A 20,967-nucleotide genomic window follows, 5' to 3' on the forward strand; every position below is an offset into this window, starting at 1 on the left:
TTAGACGCTTTATACATCGTTCTGCTGACGTTGCTTACCCACTGACGTGCCTTCTCAACAAAAACTCCACTTTTGACTGGACACCAGATTGCGACGCGTCATTTCGTCAACTGAAGTTTCTGTTAATATCGAACCGATCTTACGTCATTTCGATCCTGCTGCAACGACAGAAGTTCGCACGGACGCTAGTGGAATTTGTCTCGGGGCAGTCCTTGTCCAACGACACGATGAACGAGAGCATGTCATGACGTACGCAAGTCGCACCCTGAGGAAACCGGAGCGAAACTAGACAGTCACCGAACAGGAATGCCAGGCTGTAGTTTTCGCTGTGCAGCATTTCGGTTCATATTTGTACAGACGGTCGTTTACTATCGTAACTGACCATCATTCACTCTGTTGGCTGCGGAAAATTCGAGACCCATGTAGTCAACTCGCACGCTGGGCCCTCCGGTTACAAGATATGACTTTGCCGTAGTGTACAAAAGCGGGAGGCGTCATGCAGACGCAGATTGTCTTTCTAGGATGCCAGTGGCCACGACGGAATCTGACAGCGACGATTTCGACAAATATATCTCGACCCTCAAGCCAGCGTTCCCCGACACGAATATTTTCAAAACTGAACAGGAAAGGGATAGCAGACTGCGCTTCTCTTTGTCGCCGCCCAAGCCAGCGGAGCTACAAGCAGTTTTTGGGTGCGTGATGGCCTTCTATGGAAAAAGAGTTATTCGCCTGTTGGCCAGCTATATCTACTCGTAGTTCCCAAGACGCCTTGCACGGACGTATTGCGTGTTATGCATGATGACCCAACTTCTGGGCATTTGGGATCGGTTCGAACACTTCTCCGTGCTCAAGAAAGATTTTACTGGCCCAAAATGCTCTCGGCTATTGAAGAATACGTTGCCAGTTGCAAGCAATGCCAACGCCACAAACGTCCCACTGCAACTCCGTCTGGCTTGCTGAGCCCTGTGAAGACCCCGACAGCTCCGTCTGATGAAGTAGGCATTGACGTCATAGGTCCGTTTCCGACGTTTTTGGATGGAAATCACTGGATTGTAATCTGCGTGGACTATCTCACGCGTTACTGTGAACCGCCGCTCTGCCATCTGCTGCGGCGCATTACGTGCTGCTTTTCCTGCTGCACTCAGCCATCCTACAACACGGGCCGCCACGGATTGTCATCACTGATAGGGTCGACAATACACTGCTGATGCTGTTGAAGAGCTCATGCGTTTATGTACCGTAACGTCCCGAGATTCGATGCCATACCATCCCCAGACAAATGGTTTGACTGAGCGCGTTAACAGAACGCTGATAAACATGCTAGCCAGGTATGTGGATGCAGGGCATAACAACTGGCACACCATACTGCCCTTCATCACGTACACTGTCTCGCCGAAGAAGCTCGGAGAATCGCCCGCTTACGGGCTGGTGCTTCACGAGAACGTTTTACAGTACGATATGATGTCAGTCACCGGCGTGTCACGTACTCTATAGGCGATTTATTCTGGCTCTGGCGTCCAATTCGACTTCGCGGCCTACATCAAAAACTCTTGGCCCACTATGACGGCCAATACGTGGTTGTCAAACGCATCAGTGATTTAACGTATGCAATAGCCCGCCTGACAGCATCGGGTCGTCGGTCTGCCAAAACTGAACTCTGTCATGTTGCCCGCTTGAAGCCGTCTCAGCCTCGCACGACTGAAGAACACGCCCACAGGGCTTCGGCAGAGTAGGGGAGAAATGTCACGCTACTGACGACGATGAAGGATTGTGATGGTGTCAGAGGAAGAGGAAGAAGCGTTGGTTTCTGGGGGCTAGTACGGTTCACCTTCTCCCGCTGCATCAGCACTGTAAATAAACACCCCCTTTCTTATTTTATCGTAACAATATTTCCATGATCATGCCTTCGAAGTTAAACGTGCAAAGTGTTATTTATCATCTTATGCAAATTCATTCATACTTAACACTATCATTGAATGGAATAACGTGACATCGCACATCGCTACAGAAACTAACAAAAAAAATTTCCAAGAGCTACTTAATTCGCTGTGACGGAAACATGTAGAATAATTTGCTATTGCTTTTATTTCCTCAGTTCAGTTCAGATCAGTCGTTCAGTCGTGTCCGACTCTTCGTGACCCTATGGACCATTTCACGCCACGCTTTCCGGTCTCTCACTATCTTCCTAACATCACATAACTTCATCTGCAGTGCCTCGAGGATGCCATCTAACAATCGCGTTTGCGGCCTACCCCTTCTCCGGCGACCGTCAACCTTTCCCAACATCAAATCTTTCTCCAGCGACTCCTCTCTTCTCATCAGATGACCAAAGTAGCTGAGTTTTAACTTTAGAATTTGACCCTCCAATGAGCAGTCAGGGTTCATGGTCGACAATATCGACTGATTTGATCTTCTGGCAGTCCAAGGAACTCTCAAGAGTCTTCGCCAGCACCACAATTCAAACGCGTCAATTCTTCGGCGGTCAGCCTTTTTCACAGTCCAACTCTCGCATCCATACATCCCAACTGGAAAGACCATAGCACGAGTTATACGGATCTTGGTTGGCAGACTAATGTCTCTGCTCTTTACTAGGCGGTCAAGGCTAACCATTGCTCTCGTTCCCAGAAGCAGGCGTCTCCTAATTTCATGGCTGCAGTCTCCTTCCGAGGTAATCTTGGAGCCCAAGAAGAGAAAATCTGTCACAGCTTCCACTTCTTGTCCATTGATGCTCCAGGACTTGATAGGGCAAGACGCCATAATCTTTGTCTTTTTGATGTTCAGTTTAAGCCCAAACTTCTCACTCTCTTCTTGTACGCGCATCAGAAGTCTCCTGAGTTCCACTTCACTTTCTGCCATTAAAGTGGTATCATCCGCATATCTAAGGTTGTTGATACGTTTTCCAGCAATCTTCACTCCATATGAAGACTCGTCCAGACCGGCCTTCCTCATGATGCACTCTGCATATAGGTTAAATAGGCAGGGCGACAGTATGCAGCCTTGCCTCACTCCTTTCTCATTCGGAAACCAATCTGTAAGACCACGCCCAGTTCTGACTGTGGCCTCTTGTCCTTCATACAGGTTCCTGAGGAGACAGATGAGGTGAATTGGAACTCCCATCTCTTGGAGAGCTTGCCACAATCTGCAGTGATCTACGCAGTCAAACGCTTTCGCATAATCAATAAAGCAGAAGTAGATGGGTTTCTGGAACTCTCTTGCTTTTTCCATGATCTAGCGGAGGTTCGCAATTTGGTCTCTAGTTCCTCTGCCCTTGCGAAACCCAGCTTGCACGTCCGGAAGCTCCCGATCCACATACTGCTGCAGCCTACCTTGGAGGATTTTCAACATCACCTTGCTAGCATGCGAAATAAGTGCGATCGTGCGGTAGTTGGAACAATCTTTGGCACTGCCTTTCTTTGGAATGGGGATGTAAACTGACCTCCTCCAATCCTGTGGCCACTGCAGAGTTGTCCAAATCTTCTGACATAATGTATGCGGAATGCTAACAGCGTCATGGTTGAGGTTTTGAAGCAACTCAGCTGGAATGCCATCACTTCCGCTGGCTTTCTTCTTAGCAAGACTGGCTAAGGCCCATTCAACTTCACTCTTCAGGATGCCCGGCTCGAGATCAGTAATCACAACCGTCTTATGTTGGGTTTGCACATTCGGGTCCTTCTTGTACAGTTCTTCTGTGTATTCCTGCCACCTCTTCTTTATCTCTGAGGCTTCAGTGAGGTCCTTGCCTCGTTTGTCCTTTATCACGCCCAGCTTAGCACAGAAGCTTCCTTTGATATCTTTGATTGTCTTGTACAGAGCTCTTGTGTTCCTTAATTGGCTGTTGTCCTCAACTGCTTGGCACTGTATGTTCAGGAAGGCATTCTTATCTCTCCTTGCTATTTTCTGAAAATCCGCATTGAGAACCTTGTATCTTTCTCTTTCCCCCATAACTTTTGCCATCCTCCTTTCCTCAGCTATTTGCAAAGCCTCTTCAGATGACCAGTTTGCTTTTTTGCATTTCTTTTGCTTTGGAACTACCTTAGTAGCAACTTCTTGTATTATATCACGAACATCAGTCCACATCTCTTCGGGCTCTCTGTCTTCTAGATCTAATTCTTGAAATCGATTGCTCACTTCTACAGCATATTCTAATGGAATTTGATCCAGATCATACCTGAAAGGCCTTCTAGTTTTCTGAGTTTTCCTCAATCGAAGCTTAATTTTGGCAACAAGAAGCTGATGATCGGTGCCACAATCGGCCCCAGGCCTTGTTTTTACTGCTTGTATAGCGCTTCTCCATCTCTGCCGGCAAAGAATATAATCGATCTGTTTCCTGTACAGACCGTCCGGTGAAGTCCATGTGTACAGGCGCCTCTTGTGCTGTTGAAAATGAGTATTCGCTATGGTCAGGTTGTTTTATTGACAAAACTCTACTAGCCTCTGTCCAGCTTCATTCGACTCGCCAAGACCGAACTTGCCTACAATTCCGAATATTTCTTCACTCCCGACCTTAGCATTCCAGTCTCCTACGAGAAAAACGACGTCTGATGATGGGGTGCGGTCTAAAAGGCATTGTAGGTCCGCATAAAATCTCTCAACGTCAGCTTCTTCAGCAGCAGTGGTCGGTGCATAGACTTGGATAACTGTTATGTTGAGAGGGTGGCCTTGGATCCGAAGTGAAATCATTAGGTCGTTTTTGGGGTTGTACCCTAACACTGCTTTACCCATTCTTCTGTTTACTGCGAGAACGACCCCATTCCTTCTCTTGGATTCGTGCCCAAAATAAAAGACATAATGGTCGCCGGAGTTAAATTCTCCCATTCCGGTCCACTTGAGCTCGCTGATACCCAAGATATCAATGTTCAATCGGTTCATTTCTCGCTTGACGACATCCAGTTTACCTTGCGTCATAGATCTTACATTCCATGTTGCTATGTGATATATCTCCTTGCAACATTGGACTTTCCGGTCGCTTCCCGACACATCCACAACTGAGCGTCCTTTTGGCTTTAGCCCAGCCGCTTCATTCGTCCTGGAGCTACTAGGAATCGCCCTTTGTTCATCCCCAGTAACACGTGGGACGCCTTCCAACCTGGAGGGCTCATCTTCCGGCGCCATATCATTAATGGTATTGTGACTGGCCATAGGGTTTTCTTGGCAGGAAATACTGGAGTGGGTGGCCATTACCTTCTCTAGTGAATCACATTTTGTCAGAACTCTCTGCCGTGACCTGTCTATCTTGGGTGGCCCTACACAGCAGAGCTCACGACTTCATCGAGTTTCGCAAGCCCCTCCGCCACGACAAGGCAGTGATCCATGAAGGGGTTTATTTCCTCGTTTCATTTTATGTTTAATGTTTTTTATTGTAATTGTTGCGAATTGCATTGTGTTTTTTACAATTGTATCCCCCTCTATGTAATACCCTCCTTTGGACTGCCTTTACGGGTAACCTGAATAGATAAATTAATAAATAAAAAACTGAGTCAAGTGGACATGCCTTTTCTGAAGCTGTGCTGCAAAGATGATAAAATGTTATTTTTTCCAAGGAATTTGTTAGATAACCAGAAACTATATGTTCTAATAACTTACGACACAAAGAAGTAATTGATATTGATCGGTAATTAGAAATAGCTTATCGCCGTTTTATGGATGAGTACAACGCGGGCCATTCTCCAGGCTTCAGGAACATCACCAGAACGCAGCGAAACTCTAAAAATCTTGGTTAAAAACACATATAACAGTGCAGGAAAACGTTTCAGAAAGGCATTGGAAAGCCCGTCAGGACCGGCGCATTTTTTATCAGCGAGTTTTTGCAGCATTGACAGAACACCATTTAGAGAAACATTTGGAACATGAGCACGACCTTCCCAATAGATTCTAGCTGTGGTTGCCCCCTCCATCAGAAATCCGCTTTGAAAGCACTTGTTAAAACTTTGTGCTATCATCGTACTGTCAGGTACAACTTCCTTATTCATTCGAACTTTGCTCTTGTCTTGACTGTTTCGGGGGAGCGCTGGGTTAATGTCAAAATTGCGCTGCTTCGCTCGGTTGGATGCATCGCCTTCAAATTGGCTGGGGAGGGAGAAAATGTCTCGGGTTTCCGCTAGCTCATCAAGGAAAACAATCGTCATGCTCTTGTTCAGGTGCAAGTATTCGTCGGTGAAGTTCGTGACGAGCACATCAGCTTGTCTATGACGGAAACGGACAACGGCCCTTGCGATGTCAAGTCGTCTATCCAGAAACAACTGAGTGTTTCGTTTGACAACCCCTTCCGTGATTGCGACTTCTGTTGTAACTACAGGGACGACGACGCTTGATCGGGGCGGTAGGAACAATTCTTCGTCGAGGACGTTGAGAGCGACGTGATGCGCCGAAGTTCTCGTAGTAGGTATGGCCTTGTCGGTCGACAGCTTGATTAGTTTGGATCGGAGATCGATGATCGCTCGATGTTCGTTCAGAAATTCCATGCACAGAGTCACATCGTGGGAAGAGTGCTGTAGGGCGACAAAGCTGGTAGGGTAGGTACGTCCATTTACTGTAACCCTTGCGGTGCATCGCCCCGATGGCGTAATAAGTTTACCACGAGCAGTGCGGACTAGTGCGCCGTCCCAAGTGTTCGTCACTTTCTCGAGCTTGGCGGCGAAAGCTCCACTAATGAGTCCATGAGTCCGTCGACAGCAATCTTAAGGGCGCTTGTTTGCGTCCTAGTATTGCACGTTGGTTTCGGTGTTCGATCTCTGCTTCGTCCGTGCTGAGGTCACGGCCGGGGTACAGCGCCATCACTTCGCTGGGCGGCAGTGGTAGCTTAAAGTTTGGTCGTGTCATCTTGGATGTTGACGACGGCCGTAGCGGCGGTGTCACCTTGAAGTCTGGGCGCGTCGAGGGCGTCTTCGCAGGTAATGTGGGCGTCGTTACTCGTCATCGGCGGCGGAGGATATTCGTTAGTTCGCCGTATAGCAACATCACCTCCAAAGATTGCTACATTTAGTTTCCCCTACGAGGGCTTGGGAACCTTCCTCGCATACTGTCATTGTAGCTGTGGCCTGGCGATGAAACGCGGGCCCTGTACGGCGATGGGGACCTGAATCGACGTATTTGTGTCGCCAACTCACCGCTACATAGGTAGTTCTCGATTTCTTGAGGTCGTTCACTGGGGCGGGGTCCAGCAGCAGCATTCTGAAACCGAATGGGGTCCAGCAGCAGACCGTGTTCAAGTTGGAGCCCTTGAAGCCGGCGACTGGTTTGGTGGCCTGTTGGCTGGTCCTTCAGAGTAATAGGAACGAAGCTGGGGTGTTTGCTTGAAGGATTAAAGGCGTGGTGGTGACAAGGTCGATGACACAAATGAACAGTCGGTGATTGCACTGAAAAAACTCTTTATTGAGCTGACGCGCGCTCGCAAAAAAAAAAAAAAAAACTAAGCAACTCTGCAGCGGCGATAGCAACAAATGTGCTCGTCGATCGTCGAACAAGGAAAGCCCGTCGCACTCGTCAACGCTCAATTTAAAGGCTTCACAGAACAATCTAGATAACGTCGCAAACTGCTAGTAGCACAACCCAGAACATTGTAGAAACATACGCGAGTGATCGGAATCTTCGAGACAGATCTCGGCGCATCGTTCGCGACAAAGAAAATGATAACGCGTCGTATCGCGACAACGAGCATGAACATACACGGGATACAGAATTGATAAGCGCGCCAGAACAACATTGATAAGGCCGCATTCCAGCGGCTGTAAAACCGGAATGAATAAAGATTTAAACAGTTCGCGGCAATATATATATATATATATATATATATATATATATATATATATATATATATATATATATATATATATATATATATATATATATATTGTCATGCGCCTTCGTGGAACGTCGACGGAAGATGAAGAAGAACTGTCCAGTAGATCGAAGAAGAAGAAAGAAGAGCAAGGGCAGAGGGACGTTTGTTGTTGTTGTTGTTCTCCTCTAGAGGGACGTTTGTACGCTTCACCGCAGTCCTGTTCGGACCGATCCCTGTAAATAAACCTCCCGTGCGTACAAAGCGCGTAACAATGCATATATATATATATATATATATATATATATATATATATATATATATATATATATATATATATATCGTTCTAACTCCAATATATTGGATGAAGGGTTGTTCTGCAAACCTCTCAAATTATATTTATTCTTTTGCTGTTTTCGCATCCTTCCCATGCTTCATGATGTGAGCTAGAAGCATTTTTAATTTTAGGAAGCTTATTTAATAATCTGCAAAAAGTTTATAACGTCCAAACCGCGAGTTTGTAAGTGCGTGTTTTTAGTTCAAGTTATCTATCAGTTTGGGAAAATATTTCATACACGTGACAGCATGAGCGATATACGCCTTTTTGCATATTTTTCCTCCTTTTCCGTGTTTGCTTCTGCTTGCAGATGCCTGCACATTATTCAATATTTTATGAGGCAGTAAATCTGTCTGCATGTTTTTTCTTCGAAGCGTTGTGCGCATGGCTGAAAAAGATTTAAAAGAAGAGATAAGTAGGTATTATACTGCGTCACATTTTATAGACTAATTTCAATATGACTTCTTGACGGCGCTCAGTGTTAATGAGGCAACGTCTACTGCGAAATAAGCAGAATTTCGATGCGACACGTTTAGAAAGCGGAATAGCTCTTGTTTTATTTCGCTCTTGACGCAGTGATATTTATTACAGATCTGAGCAAGATATATTTCATATTTCTTAAATACAGATTCGGCAATCATCGCTACCGAGTTTATTCCGTCATCTCTCAGAGCTACCCTAACAATTGAAACGGGCTAAGTTTTTCCGTTCCAAAGGCAAACTTGAACAGCAGCCAGCAGTCACGCTAGCCGACTTTCAAAGGAGGCGTCATCATGCTCGGCCATGTTGTAGTCACCTATATGCTAACTGTGCTACGCGCTGCTTCCGGTACTCCCTTCGAAGACGATCCTCGATATTTAAAGAACCATCGCGCAAGTGAGGTAAGTTCCTCTACTTAGTACTTTTAAAGACGTTCTTTTGCTTTAGTCACAGTCTTAACCTGTTTCTTGATTTCTTGAGGTGAGGGCAAAGGAAGATTGCGATATAATATAGAAGAGATCGCAATTGGACACATAGAAAACACTGTTTACAAGTGAGAAATATCAAAAACGCTCAAAATATTCCTAATTTTAGTTTCGAATGGCAATATATATTAGGCCACAGCTTTTAGCACGTCCACCTGACGAAAAAGAAAAGAGCGACGTGGCAAAGTAACTCAAATACGTCGCATATGCTTATTTGATGTGAGACTCAGAAGCGGAAGCTCTACTTGTCCCATGCTAGAGTTGAACCTCAGTAATGGCTGGCAAACGTTATTTTACTATATTCAACTTTTTATCCTACTCGTCACCAAGAGTAGTTCAATTTATGTATGCCGTGTCGGGCTCAGCAATCCGCCTGGATGATTGTTAAGTGAACAGATACTTTTAAGAGACCTCCATAATACATTCCAAAATTGTGAAATATACAGCTATCTGAAAATGAAGGAAACTATATTCAGGAAACAATTTTTGCTAAAGTAAGCATAGTTTACAGAAGCGGCGTAAATAAAACATTCAACGTCATAAGAGTTAAGGCCCAGAACAAAGATGTGCTACAGCACTGAAAGGGATTGGGTTGCTAGGTACAAAATTGAGCTTGATGCAACTCAAAGCATTAGGAACACACGAAAATTTGCCGCAAATGGCTGAAAACTAGCGTCTAGACAAAATACCCTCCTGCGGGTGTATTTCTTTTCTTACTACTGTTAGCCTACCCAGTTAACTATTTTGTACACTTACAGGCGCGCATTCAGACCAAGTGGGTGCCTGAAAAAGAAGGCTGCTCTCAATATACCGGATATTATTTATTCCAAAATACCGATTCAAAAAAAGATCAGAAAAATTTCCTAAGGGCAGTACACCAACTCTTCATATTTCCTACTTATATCAGGTGCCTTTCAATTTGTTGGTAAAAGGTTAAACATAATCTCTCATATGCCTTAGATTGATTAAAAACCAACATTTAATGAAAACTAAAGCAGATAGTTATAATTGTAGGCGTCGTTAAAGGAGTAATTATAATAGCAGCTCTAAAAGAGGGTTTTCTGCATGTAACTAATTGAATAAATAATGTAATATTGTCACGTGTCGACAGAACGCCAAGGAGGGTCGAAATATAAGACTGTTTGATTAGTGGCCTAGAACGAGTCTTGCGATCAAGCTTCCTCCTTCTTCTTTCAGCTCGCGCTTGTGTTCCCATAGTCGTCATCTTCTGCGTCGTCTTCTATGCGGCATTTGCCCCCCTCCTTAGGAAGCATCGTCCCGATGAGAACAAAAGGAGGCAGGAGGTTAAGGTCAGCCTGAGTGGTATGGCTTCATACGCACGACGTGGACGACGTCAGCTTGGTGCTGGCGTCGCTTTGATGTCGACACTCCGTCTGGCATCACCTCATAAGTGACGTCGGTTAAACGTCGCTGAACAACATAGGGTCCAAAGTATCGCCGAAATAGTTTTTCGGAGAGCTCACGGCGGCGAATAGGCGTCCAGGCCCACACTTTGTCGCCAGATTCGTACATTACATGTCGGTGTCTCTGATTGTAACGTCGTGCATCATGCTCCTGCTGATTTTTGATCCGCACACGCGCTAGTTGGCGAGCTTCCTCTGCACGCTGAGCGAATTCCTCGGCGTCATGATCGAGATCATCGGTGCCGGCATTCGGGAGCAACATTGCATCCAGCATAGTTGTTACTGGTCGCCCTTGAAGGAGGCTGAATGGTGTCATGTGAGTGGTGTCTAGGCGGGCCGTATTTTAGGCGAACGTGACGTAGGGAAGTATTTCGTCCCAATTCTTGTGGTTCACGTCGACGTACATGCAAAGCATGTCTGCGAGGCTCTTATTGAGGCGTTCCGTCAACCCATTGGTTTGAGGGTGATAAGCAGTAGTTTTACGGTGACTGGTACCACTGAGGCGAAGAACAATTTCCAAAAGTTCGGCCGTAAATGTAGTTCCTCGGTCAGTTATAATAAGTGCCGGAGCGCCATGCCTCAGGACAATGTTCTCAACGAAGAACCTAGCTGCTTCGGTGGCGGTGCCCCTTGGTAGAGCGTTGGTCTCCGCGTAGCGGGTCAGATAATCAGTGGCGACAATTATCCATTTATTCCCGGCTGTAGACGTCGGAAATGGTCCCAGGAGGTCCATGCCAATTTGCTTAAAAGGTGTCGCTGGCACTTGAAGAGGGTGGAGTAGGCCAGCTGGTTTTACAGGGGGTGATTTACGGCGCTGGCAGTCAATGCACGTACGTACATAGCGTACACTGTCGCCGGCAGTTTTGGCCAGTAGTATCCTTGCTGTACTCTAGCCAACGTGCGGGTGTAGCCTCGGTGACCGGCGGTTGGCTCGTCGTGGCACGCTTGCAAAACTTCAGTGCGGAGAACCGATGGGACGACGAGCAGATGACTGCTTCCCCCCGGACGGAAGTTCTTCTTGTAAAGTACGTTATTGCGAATAAAGAATGAAGGGATTACTCGGGCGAAAATCTTCGGAACAACCGTAATTCGCTTCTTCAAGAAATCAATAAGAGTGAGCAATTACTGATCCTCTCGCTGCTGTTGGGAAAGCGTTGCGTCATCTATGACATCTAAAAACGCAGTGTCTTAATCGGTCATAGTGGAAGGTTCGACCGGCGCTCGCGAAAGGCAATCTGCATCTGTGTGCTTCTTTCCAGATTTGTAAATAACTGCCATGTCAAATTCTTGTAATCGAAGGTTCTAACGCGCGAGTCTCCCTGAAGGGTCCTTTAAGTTCGTCAGCCAACAGAGAGAGTGATGGTCGCTGTCGACTTAAAAGGGGCGAGCGTACAAATAAGAGCGGAATTTCATAACCGCCCATACCACTGCAAGGCATTCTTTTTCGGTTGCCGAGTAGTGCGCTTCTGCTTTAGATAGGGTCCTGCTGGCGTAAGCAATTACCTTTTCCACACCATCCTGGCGCTGCACCAACACAGCACCTAAGCCCGCGTTGCTGGCATCCGTATGAAGCAGTGTAGGGGCGTCGTCATCAAAGTGCGCCAGGACAGGTGGTGTCTGTAGGCGCCTCCTCAGCTCATTGCAAGCTTGTTTCTGTTCTTCACCCCAGCGAAAGACAGCGTTGTCACACGTCAGTGAAGTTAATGGGCAGGCTATTCGTGAGAAGCCAGCAATAAACCGACGGTAATAGGCGCAAAGACCTAAGAAGCGCCACAATGTCTTTTTGTCCGTAGGTGTTGGGAACTTGGCGACTGCGGAGAGCTTTTCAGGATCCGGCCGAACACCTTCTTGGCTGACGACGCGGCCTAAGAACTGCAGCTCCTCGTAACCGAAGTGGCACTTCTCGGGTTTTAGTGTGAGGCCCGCAGATCGTATGGCCTGAAACACAGCTAGCAAACGGAGTAGATGCTCTTCAAATGTAACCGAAAACACGGTCACGTCGTCAAGATACACCAAGCATGTTTGCCACTTAAGTCTCGAAAGCACAGTGTCCATCAGTCTCTGAAATGTTGCTGGCGCCGAGCATAAACCGAACGGAAGGACTTTAAACTCATACAATTCGTCGGGAGCGATGAATGCTGTCTTCTCCCGATCCCTCTCATCCACTTCGATTTGGCAATATCCACTTTTCAAGTCCATCGACGAGAAGTAACGTGCATTTCGTAGGTGATCCAAGGAGTCGTCGATGCGAGGGAGAGGGTACACGTCTTTTTTGGTCACTTGGTTGAGCTTGCGATAGTCAATGCAAAATCGTATCTGCCGTCTTTCTTTTTAACAAGTACCACGGGGGAAGCCCAGGGACTCTGTGACGGCTGGATAACGTCGTCTCTAAGCATTTCGGCCACCTTGCGCTGAATGGCTTCACGTTCTTTCGGAGCCACACGGTAAGGATTTTGTCGAATCGGGCGAATCGAGTCATCCGTGATAATCCGATGTTTTGTCAAAGGCGTTTGGCCGATCCGTGATTCTGAAGCAAAACAGTCTCGAAATTGATCTATGAGATCCAAAAGGCGGTCCCGCTCTGAAGAAGACAATTTTGGGCTCACATCAACGATGGTTACGGGTGTATTGCACACTGATCCTCTCTGTTGCAGTAAGCAGCAGTGCTGCGCATTTGGGAGGCTGTCGAAAAAGGCCACAGTTGTGCCTTTCGAAATTTGCTGACGCTCGTCGCTGAAGTTTGTCAGCAGCAGTTCGGTATGCCCATTGGTCAAGTTGACCAGCCCTCGAGCTATAAAAACACCTCGGCTGTGTACCAGGGTAACTGCCCGTTCCGCGACGCCATCGCCTGTATGCGCCACGTCGCATTTCACTTCAACAAGAGAGCATGATCGCGGAGGTAATGTCACCGTCTCATTGGCGACGCGTAAGGGCAATAGTGGTACTTGCGCATAACCAAGGTCTTCATGGTTATTGATGAAGGCAACGAGGCTGTCACGGATGCTGATTACAGCCCCATGAAGACGCAGAAAGTCCATGCCCAAGATGAGGTCTTTGCAGCAGTCAGGGAGAATAACGAAGCTGCCAACAAACACCGCGTTTCCTATTCTTATAAGGGGCAGTGCATTTCCCTGTCGGTGCCAGTAGCTGACCCCCAGCACTTCTTATTACTGGCCCAGTCCATTCAGTTTTTACTTTGCGCAGCGTGTCGGCCAGTTTCTGGCTAATAATTGAAAAATCTACCCCGGTATCCACCAGAGCATATACCGCCAGCCCATCAATGGAAACGGCGAGGTAAGCGCTAACAAAATTATCTGGGTTGATCGTCCCTTTCGGCATTTGCGGCAGAAGCGCGGCAAGGTCGGCGCTGTCAGCTTCGTCGTCATGGCTGATCATCTGGTACGGCATTTTCGGCGGTAGTGCGGAAATGTCAATGTTAGCGGCGGCGTCAGAAGCACGGGTTGTCGGCAATTGCGGCGGTGGTGAGGGTTTCGACACTTTTAGACTGGTTGCAACCTCCCCTCGCGAGGTTGCAGCTCTTAGTTTCCCCGGCGAGGGCTAGGGGACCGCCGTTCGCTAACGTCAGTACTGTTGCGACGCGTCGGCGAATAACGCTGTGGCGATGGGGAGGAGCGGCGGCGGAAGCCCGGGGATTCGGTTTCCTTGCTGACCGGAGGGTCGTCGTCGATTTGGGCAGAATCAGTGTCGAAGCGGCGGCGAGCAGAAGCAAGCGGAGAGGACTGCCCCTCTTCGCGGTGGCGGCAGTACCGATACACATGGCCAGGTTGTCCGCAGTAGAAACAAAGTGGTCGGCTGTCATAACTGCGCCACCTGTCAGTTCGGCGCAGTTGAGAGCGCCTGGGAGGCGCCCACTGAGGCCCCTGGAGGAACCGAATCTCCTGACGGTTCGGTGAGCTCGGTGGGGCGTGGTCTGGAGGTGGGCGACGAAGGACCGCAGCATAGCTCTCGGGCTGCGGCTCGAGGCAAGGTGCAGGAATGTTGGCCGTGCAGCTGATCGGTTTTTGAGCGTGGTATGGTTCGGAAAGGGGTGCCGCGTTGTCGACTGGATGATACTCGTTGCATGGTGTAGACGGTGATAGGGCGTACCGAATTTCATTCCTCACTGTTTCCATGAGGGCCCCTGACTACTGAGCCTTCGTGGTCGTAATTCGCAGCAGCTCCTCAAGGACAATGCATCTAATGATGTCTCGAAGAATGGTCGTATCTGTTGCAGTCAGCGCCGCCGCAGTCGTCTGGGCACAGTTGACCGGTCGGTTGTACTGGCGGCACCGGTCTTGGAAGGCTCGTTCGATAGCCGTAGCGTCCTTAACGAACTCACTCACGGTTTTAGGGGGGTTGCGGACCAAGCCGGCAAACACCTGTTCTTTGACGCCATGCATGAGATGCCGTAGCTTCTTTGATTCACTCATATCAGGGTCGGCACCGCGAAAAAGGCGAGCCATGTCTTCCGCAAACATAGCCACGCTCTCATTCGGCTTCTGGATGAGCACTTCAAGCAGGCGCAGCGCATTGTCTCGTCGATCCGTTCTCGCAAAAGTATCTACCAGCTGGCGGCGGAAGTCATTCCATGTGGATAAGCTGGTCTCGTGGTTTTCAAACCACGTTTTAGCATTATCCTGAAGGGCAAAATAAACATTGGACAGCTTCTGGTCTGCGCTTCATTGATTGATTTTGGCCACTCGCTCAAACTGGTCAAGCCGGTCCTCGACATCTTCAAACGCGTCCCGCGAAAGCACTCTGGTACCTTGGTGTTCTGAAGAGTCACCGGCGTAAGGTTGGTATGTGCCATGGCTTGGGGAACCTGACGAACTTGGGCGTTTGAAGAGTCGTTCGGCAGATGGCTGTACTGCGGGGCTAGGCCTAGAAGGCGGCGGCTAGTGCGATTGACAGGAGTGTCGATGTCTGGGATCCGCTGTGGACTGCCGGAAGGAGTCTTATGCATACCCAGCACCTCCACCAATGTCACGTCTCGACAGAACGCCAAGGAGGGTCGAAATATAAGATTGTTTGATTAGTGGCCTAGAACGAGTCTTGCGATCAAGCTCACTCCTTCTTCTTTCAGCTCGCGCTTGTGTTCCCATAGTAGTCATCTTTTGCGTCGTCTTCTATGCGGCAATATGTACAACTACTGCCGCAACGATCAACTCATCTTCTTCAAGCGTAGTACTCCTTGGCCGTCCAATGTGCTTAGCATCAAAAATTCTGCCGTGTTCGTCCCTGTATGCTCTAAGAGCAGGCTCACCGCTTCTCTTGTCCTTCTGGTACGGCGACAGATTTCACGCTGAGGGACGCCTTCTATGCCCAATCGCATGATCCGCCTTCTTTTCTCGATTGAAATCCTTGGTGGTATTCTTGAGAAGTGCAAAGGCCGATGCAGACGTTCTCGGCTTTATAGATTCAGTGGTCCCTCAGTGACCAATGACAAGTGAGAATGTTATCAGGATAGCAGCGCATACTGCAAAGGCTCTGGCCTATAACGTTGATAAAAGTAAAATACGAACATTCAATCCAGGTTCACAATAGAATAACGGGAAGCCGCTGAACGCATAAAAACGAGAATGGTCGCATTGGGTTTGGTACTTCGCAAATATGCTACCTAGGGCTCAAATAGAGGAGAGAAGGCCCATGGAACGACTTTGCATACAAGATGTCCCACAGCGTGAAATCTGTCGCCGCATCTCAGGGGCGAGAACTGAGGTGAGCCGTATTTTTAGAGTATATAGGGACGAAGATAGCGAAATTTTCGATGCTGAGTGCAGTGGGCGCCCAAGGAGCACAATACTCGAAAAGGATAATTAATTGTTACTGCCGTGCTTGAAGACCCCTTATTGAACGTCAGGGAGGTACGCAGCGCACTTGGGCTCAGTTTCTGCAGCGAATAAGTGTTGGTAGCAAGATATGAGTGTAATGCACTGAGTGGCTGCTCAAAAGCAGCACCTAACAACAAACGAGAGGGAAGAGCTACTGGACTTCTCCGGAGCTTTCGAGCAGTGGTGTACAGAGGAGAGCGGGAAGTGATTTACACGGAGGCGTCCACGTTGCGCACACGCTGGGACCGACAGCAGCGTGTGTGGCAGTAGTTTAGTTCAACCACAGTTATGATCTGTCATTCTTAGAGCGAACGAAAAACGCGGCTAAGGTTGGGCTATCTTAGCTGTGCCAAAACCGAACTATGGTTTGCAATGCATTGTAGTCCTGAGAATGTAGCGCAGTCTCGCTTCTCCCGCTTGTGTTTGATTCGACATAAATACAACGTCGAAAACGAAGCGGATTATTTTCTTTTGCGACCCAGACGCTTGAGGGGAATCTTTGATTTGTCATGTTTTAGCAATAAGCCTCATTTTCCTGAAGCGAAACGGGTTTTAGCTCGGGACGCGACATAAGATAATATTTGCTGACACATGTTCGCTCTCTTATGCTCAGGTATGCTGGGTACACCTAGAGTCTGCACGGCAGTGGCTACAGCTCAGTCAGTGTTTGGGTCACTATCAGTAAGGACGCCGTCGGCACACGCGTGCGACTGAGGGCTTGAACGTCAGACTGAGGTACTGCAAAATCCTGAGGGGGCACATTATTGTGTACGTCATGGACAGAGACCAGCTACATGTGCCAGAATGACATCAGCACATTGCACAAAGCGCGTGGAGTAAGCGTCCTTTTGAGGCCCTACGCCGTGCGTCGACTGGCGTGGCCGTCTAACGGGGCTGATCTTAGCCTTGTCGAGGATATCTGAGGAATCGGGAGAACGAGCGTTCCTAGCGGCGCCTTTGAGGTGGCACAGACGATTAGCTCGGAAATCCCGGCAAGGAAGAATAGGAACCCCTGCGCAGACGTTCGGAGCTATTGCCAGCACTATGCGACTCTATGCCAAGACGACTAAGTCAAGTCATCGCGGCAGACGACACCTTTTCGTCTCACTAAGGTCAGTCTGAAGAATGCCAGTGAGATTTTTATCTGCTTTCGCAAAAAAATTTCATTACTGAAAATAATTTTTGGGATTCGTCTTCCTAAGAATCTCTTCGGGACTGAACTATTGTATAGAAATTATCCTCAAAGACTACGTCTCGTAGACACTAAATAATAAAAAAAATGCATGTGTTTAGCTGAACAGAATATCAGGCTTATTGCGAAGACAGTGCCAATACGACAGCTTCGGAAGAGAAGCAGCACCCGCACAGAAATTCGCTGTCTCCGTTATCTTACTGGCGTGAAAAAGCGCCCCTCACGATGGCTGTCGATGCGGCGTCTTGGACCGCGTAGCCTAAACTCCCGCTATGGTGGATGCAGGGGATTAGTACTAACATCTAACATGAGGACACTATAAAAGGAGAAAAAAAATCTCCGACTTGTTTCTTTACACAGCCGTGGTTTGACGGACTGCGGCTGTCCAACTGATCTTCCACAGCCCGAGGTCCTCGATGAATAGGCGATGCGCGCACCCCTTCGTCGGGACCGTCAACGGAAAAGCAGCAGAACGAAACACTAGATATTACCAAGCGCGACAAGCCCCCGCGCGAGGGCGAGGGCGAAGTTTGTTGTCACTCGGAGCTCTCTGGCTGCCTGAGAGCGGCGCGAGGTAACAGCGCCCTGTGCGGCCCCGCAGCCACTCCACTACCTTGAGCGGTGGTCCATTGAATTAGTTTGTTTGTTTTGTTAAGTTTGCTTAGGGTAACCAACTGAGCATTCGCAGTTTAGACTTCTGCAAAGCACGCTAGCAGGTAAAGCGCGCTAATCAAAAGCTCTTGCCCTAAAACGGCTACAGTAACAAAATCATTTGAGACCATTTTCTTCATAAATGAAATGTAGCTACAAAACATGCAGCAAACTGAACCGACTCAGCGCTTTACAGAACAGTACAAGGTCCTGAGAGTGCAAATGATGGTGGCACACTGAATATCACGAGAGAATACGCTGCTCCATGTGGACCCTCTCTCCTGTTTTGCTGTCAAAGTACACGGATTTGCTGAATCCCTCATCTCGACATTCTGCATTTTGTATATCTGTTATCTTCATATTTTATCCGCAATCTGTCGTATGCTACTGCGTAATGGGAAATGCGGCTTAGTGAGTTTAAGTAAGCTGCACGGGTGTACAGCGGTGGTCAAAAGTTGCCAGGCAGCTCTGAAAAGCCAAGGAACTAATCCTCCCCGCTATTGCGGCGCTGCTATTAGGTCCGCGCCCCGCCGAGCGCCTGTGGCGTATGTCTTTAGACAAGTAGCTTCCCGGCTATCTGGAGTAGCCTCGTAACTTTTTACTACCTCTTTATGTACTTGCACATGAACAGCGTACCCGATCAGGCCGAACAGTAAGAAGACAGGCTCCCAGCTTACAGTCTTGTCCCACAGAAGAGGCAATCGCAATTGGCAAGGTCATCCCGTGAGGTAACACACTGCCCTCACTCACCGCTCACCGATAACCACCTGGAAAATACCACCTGTCAGAGGCAGCCAGACGAAGGAAACTTCCAGATAAAGCCATTGTCCCTCTATTTAAGAAACTAGTGCCAATGCATTTTATAGTGACAAGAAGAAATCCCATTGGTGGCTGTATAAACGTTTTTGACGGAGATTCGATACAACACTTGTGATTGAGGTGTACTCCCAATGCCGGTGGGTTAGAAACTAGGGCCCCGCCCCATCAAAGCGCACCGCATGACTGAGCCGGGGTCATTAGACTATAAATGTTATTCTCCTTCTGTCACAAGGAGCGCTGATGTGGTTGAAACATTGTGGTAGAAGTGCCCTACCTCTGGCATAGTTCGCTAACAGTTTGACCACGAAAGCGCTATTTTCTGCATGACGACTACATTATTACACTCACGTATAAACATCTTGCATATATTGACACATGCCATTCATAGACGACGAAGATTTGAACGGGCGATTCGGAGAAGACGACGAAGCAAAAACGGTGCTCCCCTTTCGTGCTGACCTGACTGGTTGTTAGTGTTCTTCGGTGCCAGAGTGCCAGAGCGCCTTCTGTGTAACGTTACGTTACAAATCTGGTGAAGGAATTGCTGTGTATTGATCCAGTCCTGCATAATCAACCTGTCACTACGGAGCTTACCCCCGTGCATCAACGCCTCGGCCGCCGCCTACGTGGAGAGCCCCCTGAATTCGGACCCCTTCCGGCCGCTACCAGGACGACGCACCCTCAGGTGGCCATAGAACCTGCAGCAATGACATCTGAGAGCAGGCTTCCCACCCACATTCTAGGTCATCAGCCGCAAACACCCCCCCCCCTTTTCATGGAGACGTGCTCGCGGATGCCGAGGACTGGCTTGGGACCTACGAGCGAGTCGCTCGTTACAACGAGTGGACTGATGAGCGTAAGCTCCACAACGTGTACTTCGCTCTTGAAGAGTCTCCACGTACATGGTTTGAAAACCATGAGGCTTCCTTCCCATCCTGGGCAGCCCTCTGTCGTGATTTGAAAGCCACTTTTCCTAGCGCCGACAGCCGGGAGCAAGCAGAAGCTGCACTACACTCTCGCAATCAGCGCCAGAACGAGAGCGCGCGTATGTTCTTTGAGGACATGACACGCCTTTTCAAGCGTGCAGACCCACAAATGCCAGAAGATAAGAAGCTGCGTCACCTGATGCGGGGGTTTAAACAAGAACTTTTCGCGGGACTGGTGCGCAGTCCACCGCGCACTGTGGCGGAGTTTCTCAGCCAGGCAGCGACCATGAAGACAACGCTGCAACACCGAGCCCGTCAGTACAACCGTGACGTGAATATCATTGGGTCCGACGCACCCCCTGTGCATGTCGGCAGCGACATGGACGCACTACGCAATCTCATCCGTTCTGTCGTGCGAGAGGAACTGCAAGCGCTCCGGATGCCTTGCAACACATCTTTTCCTTCACTGGCTGAAGTCGTCCGGGACGAGGTGCGTATGGCAGCTCAGCAAGTTGCTGACGTTCCCCAGCAGCGCGTTCCCCACCAAACGTTCGACGCGAGGCCCACCTACGCGTCCGTCCTACGTAAGACTCCCCCGCCGGACCATAGTATCAATGCCGCAGCTCCAGCAATGGAGCCGCAGGGTCCTCGCATGGAGAACCTCGCATGGAGCCGCATGGAGCCTCGCTACTCTCCTCCGCCAATCTACTAGCGACCCCGTAAAAGTCAAGTATAGCGTCCCCGGGACCGTCGACCCCTGTGCTGTCATTGCAGGCAAGCCAGTCACCTTTACCGGGCGTGCCCGTACCGCCGCGTCAACATGCGGGGTTTCGCCTCGGAGGACCTCTACCCTCAAAATGCCGAACGGCCTACTGAGATTGCAAGCGACCTTGCTGCGCGACAGTATCCCGTCACGTCCGGTTACCAAGAGCGTCGGTCTGCGTCCCCGACGAGCTACCGTTTGACAAGTCTGCCCTCTTCCCGATGCCGCTTCTCTCCCAGCCCTAGCCGGGAAAACTAATGCCAGCGGCCTTCGGAGGCAGGG

General features: G+C 48.8%; 1 protein-coding gene across 1 annotated transcript in view; it reads left to right on the forward strand.

Moving 5' to 3' along the window:
- Positions 1-8,611: 8,611 nt before the first annotated feature.
- The window catches only part of LOC146174111 (uncharacterized), a 33,422-nt gene continuing 21,066 nt past the window's right edge, over positions 8,612-20,967 (forward strand). Inside the window, exon 1 of the mRNA XM_084583357.1 lies at positions 8,612-8,995. Within this exon, the coding sequence (XP_084439483.1) occupies positions 8,888-8,995 (108 nt within the window). The 5' untranslated portion in view covers positions 8,612-8,887. The remainder of the gene's footprint in view (positions 8,996-20,967) is intronic.

The sequence above is a fragment of the Amblyomma maculatum genome, chromosome 11 (genome assembly GCF_055883805.1).
Source record: "Amblyomma maculatum isolate TAMU_Amacu chromosome 11, ASM5588380v1, whole genome shotgun sequence".
Classification (NCBI taxonomy): domain Eukaryota; kingdom Metazoa; phylum Arthropoda; class Arachnida; order Ixodida; family Ixodidae; genus Amblyomma; species Amblyomma maculatum.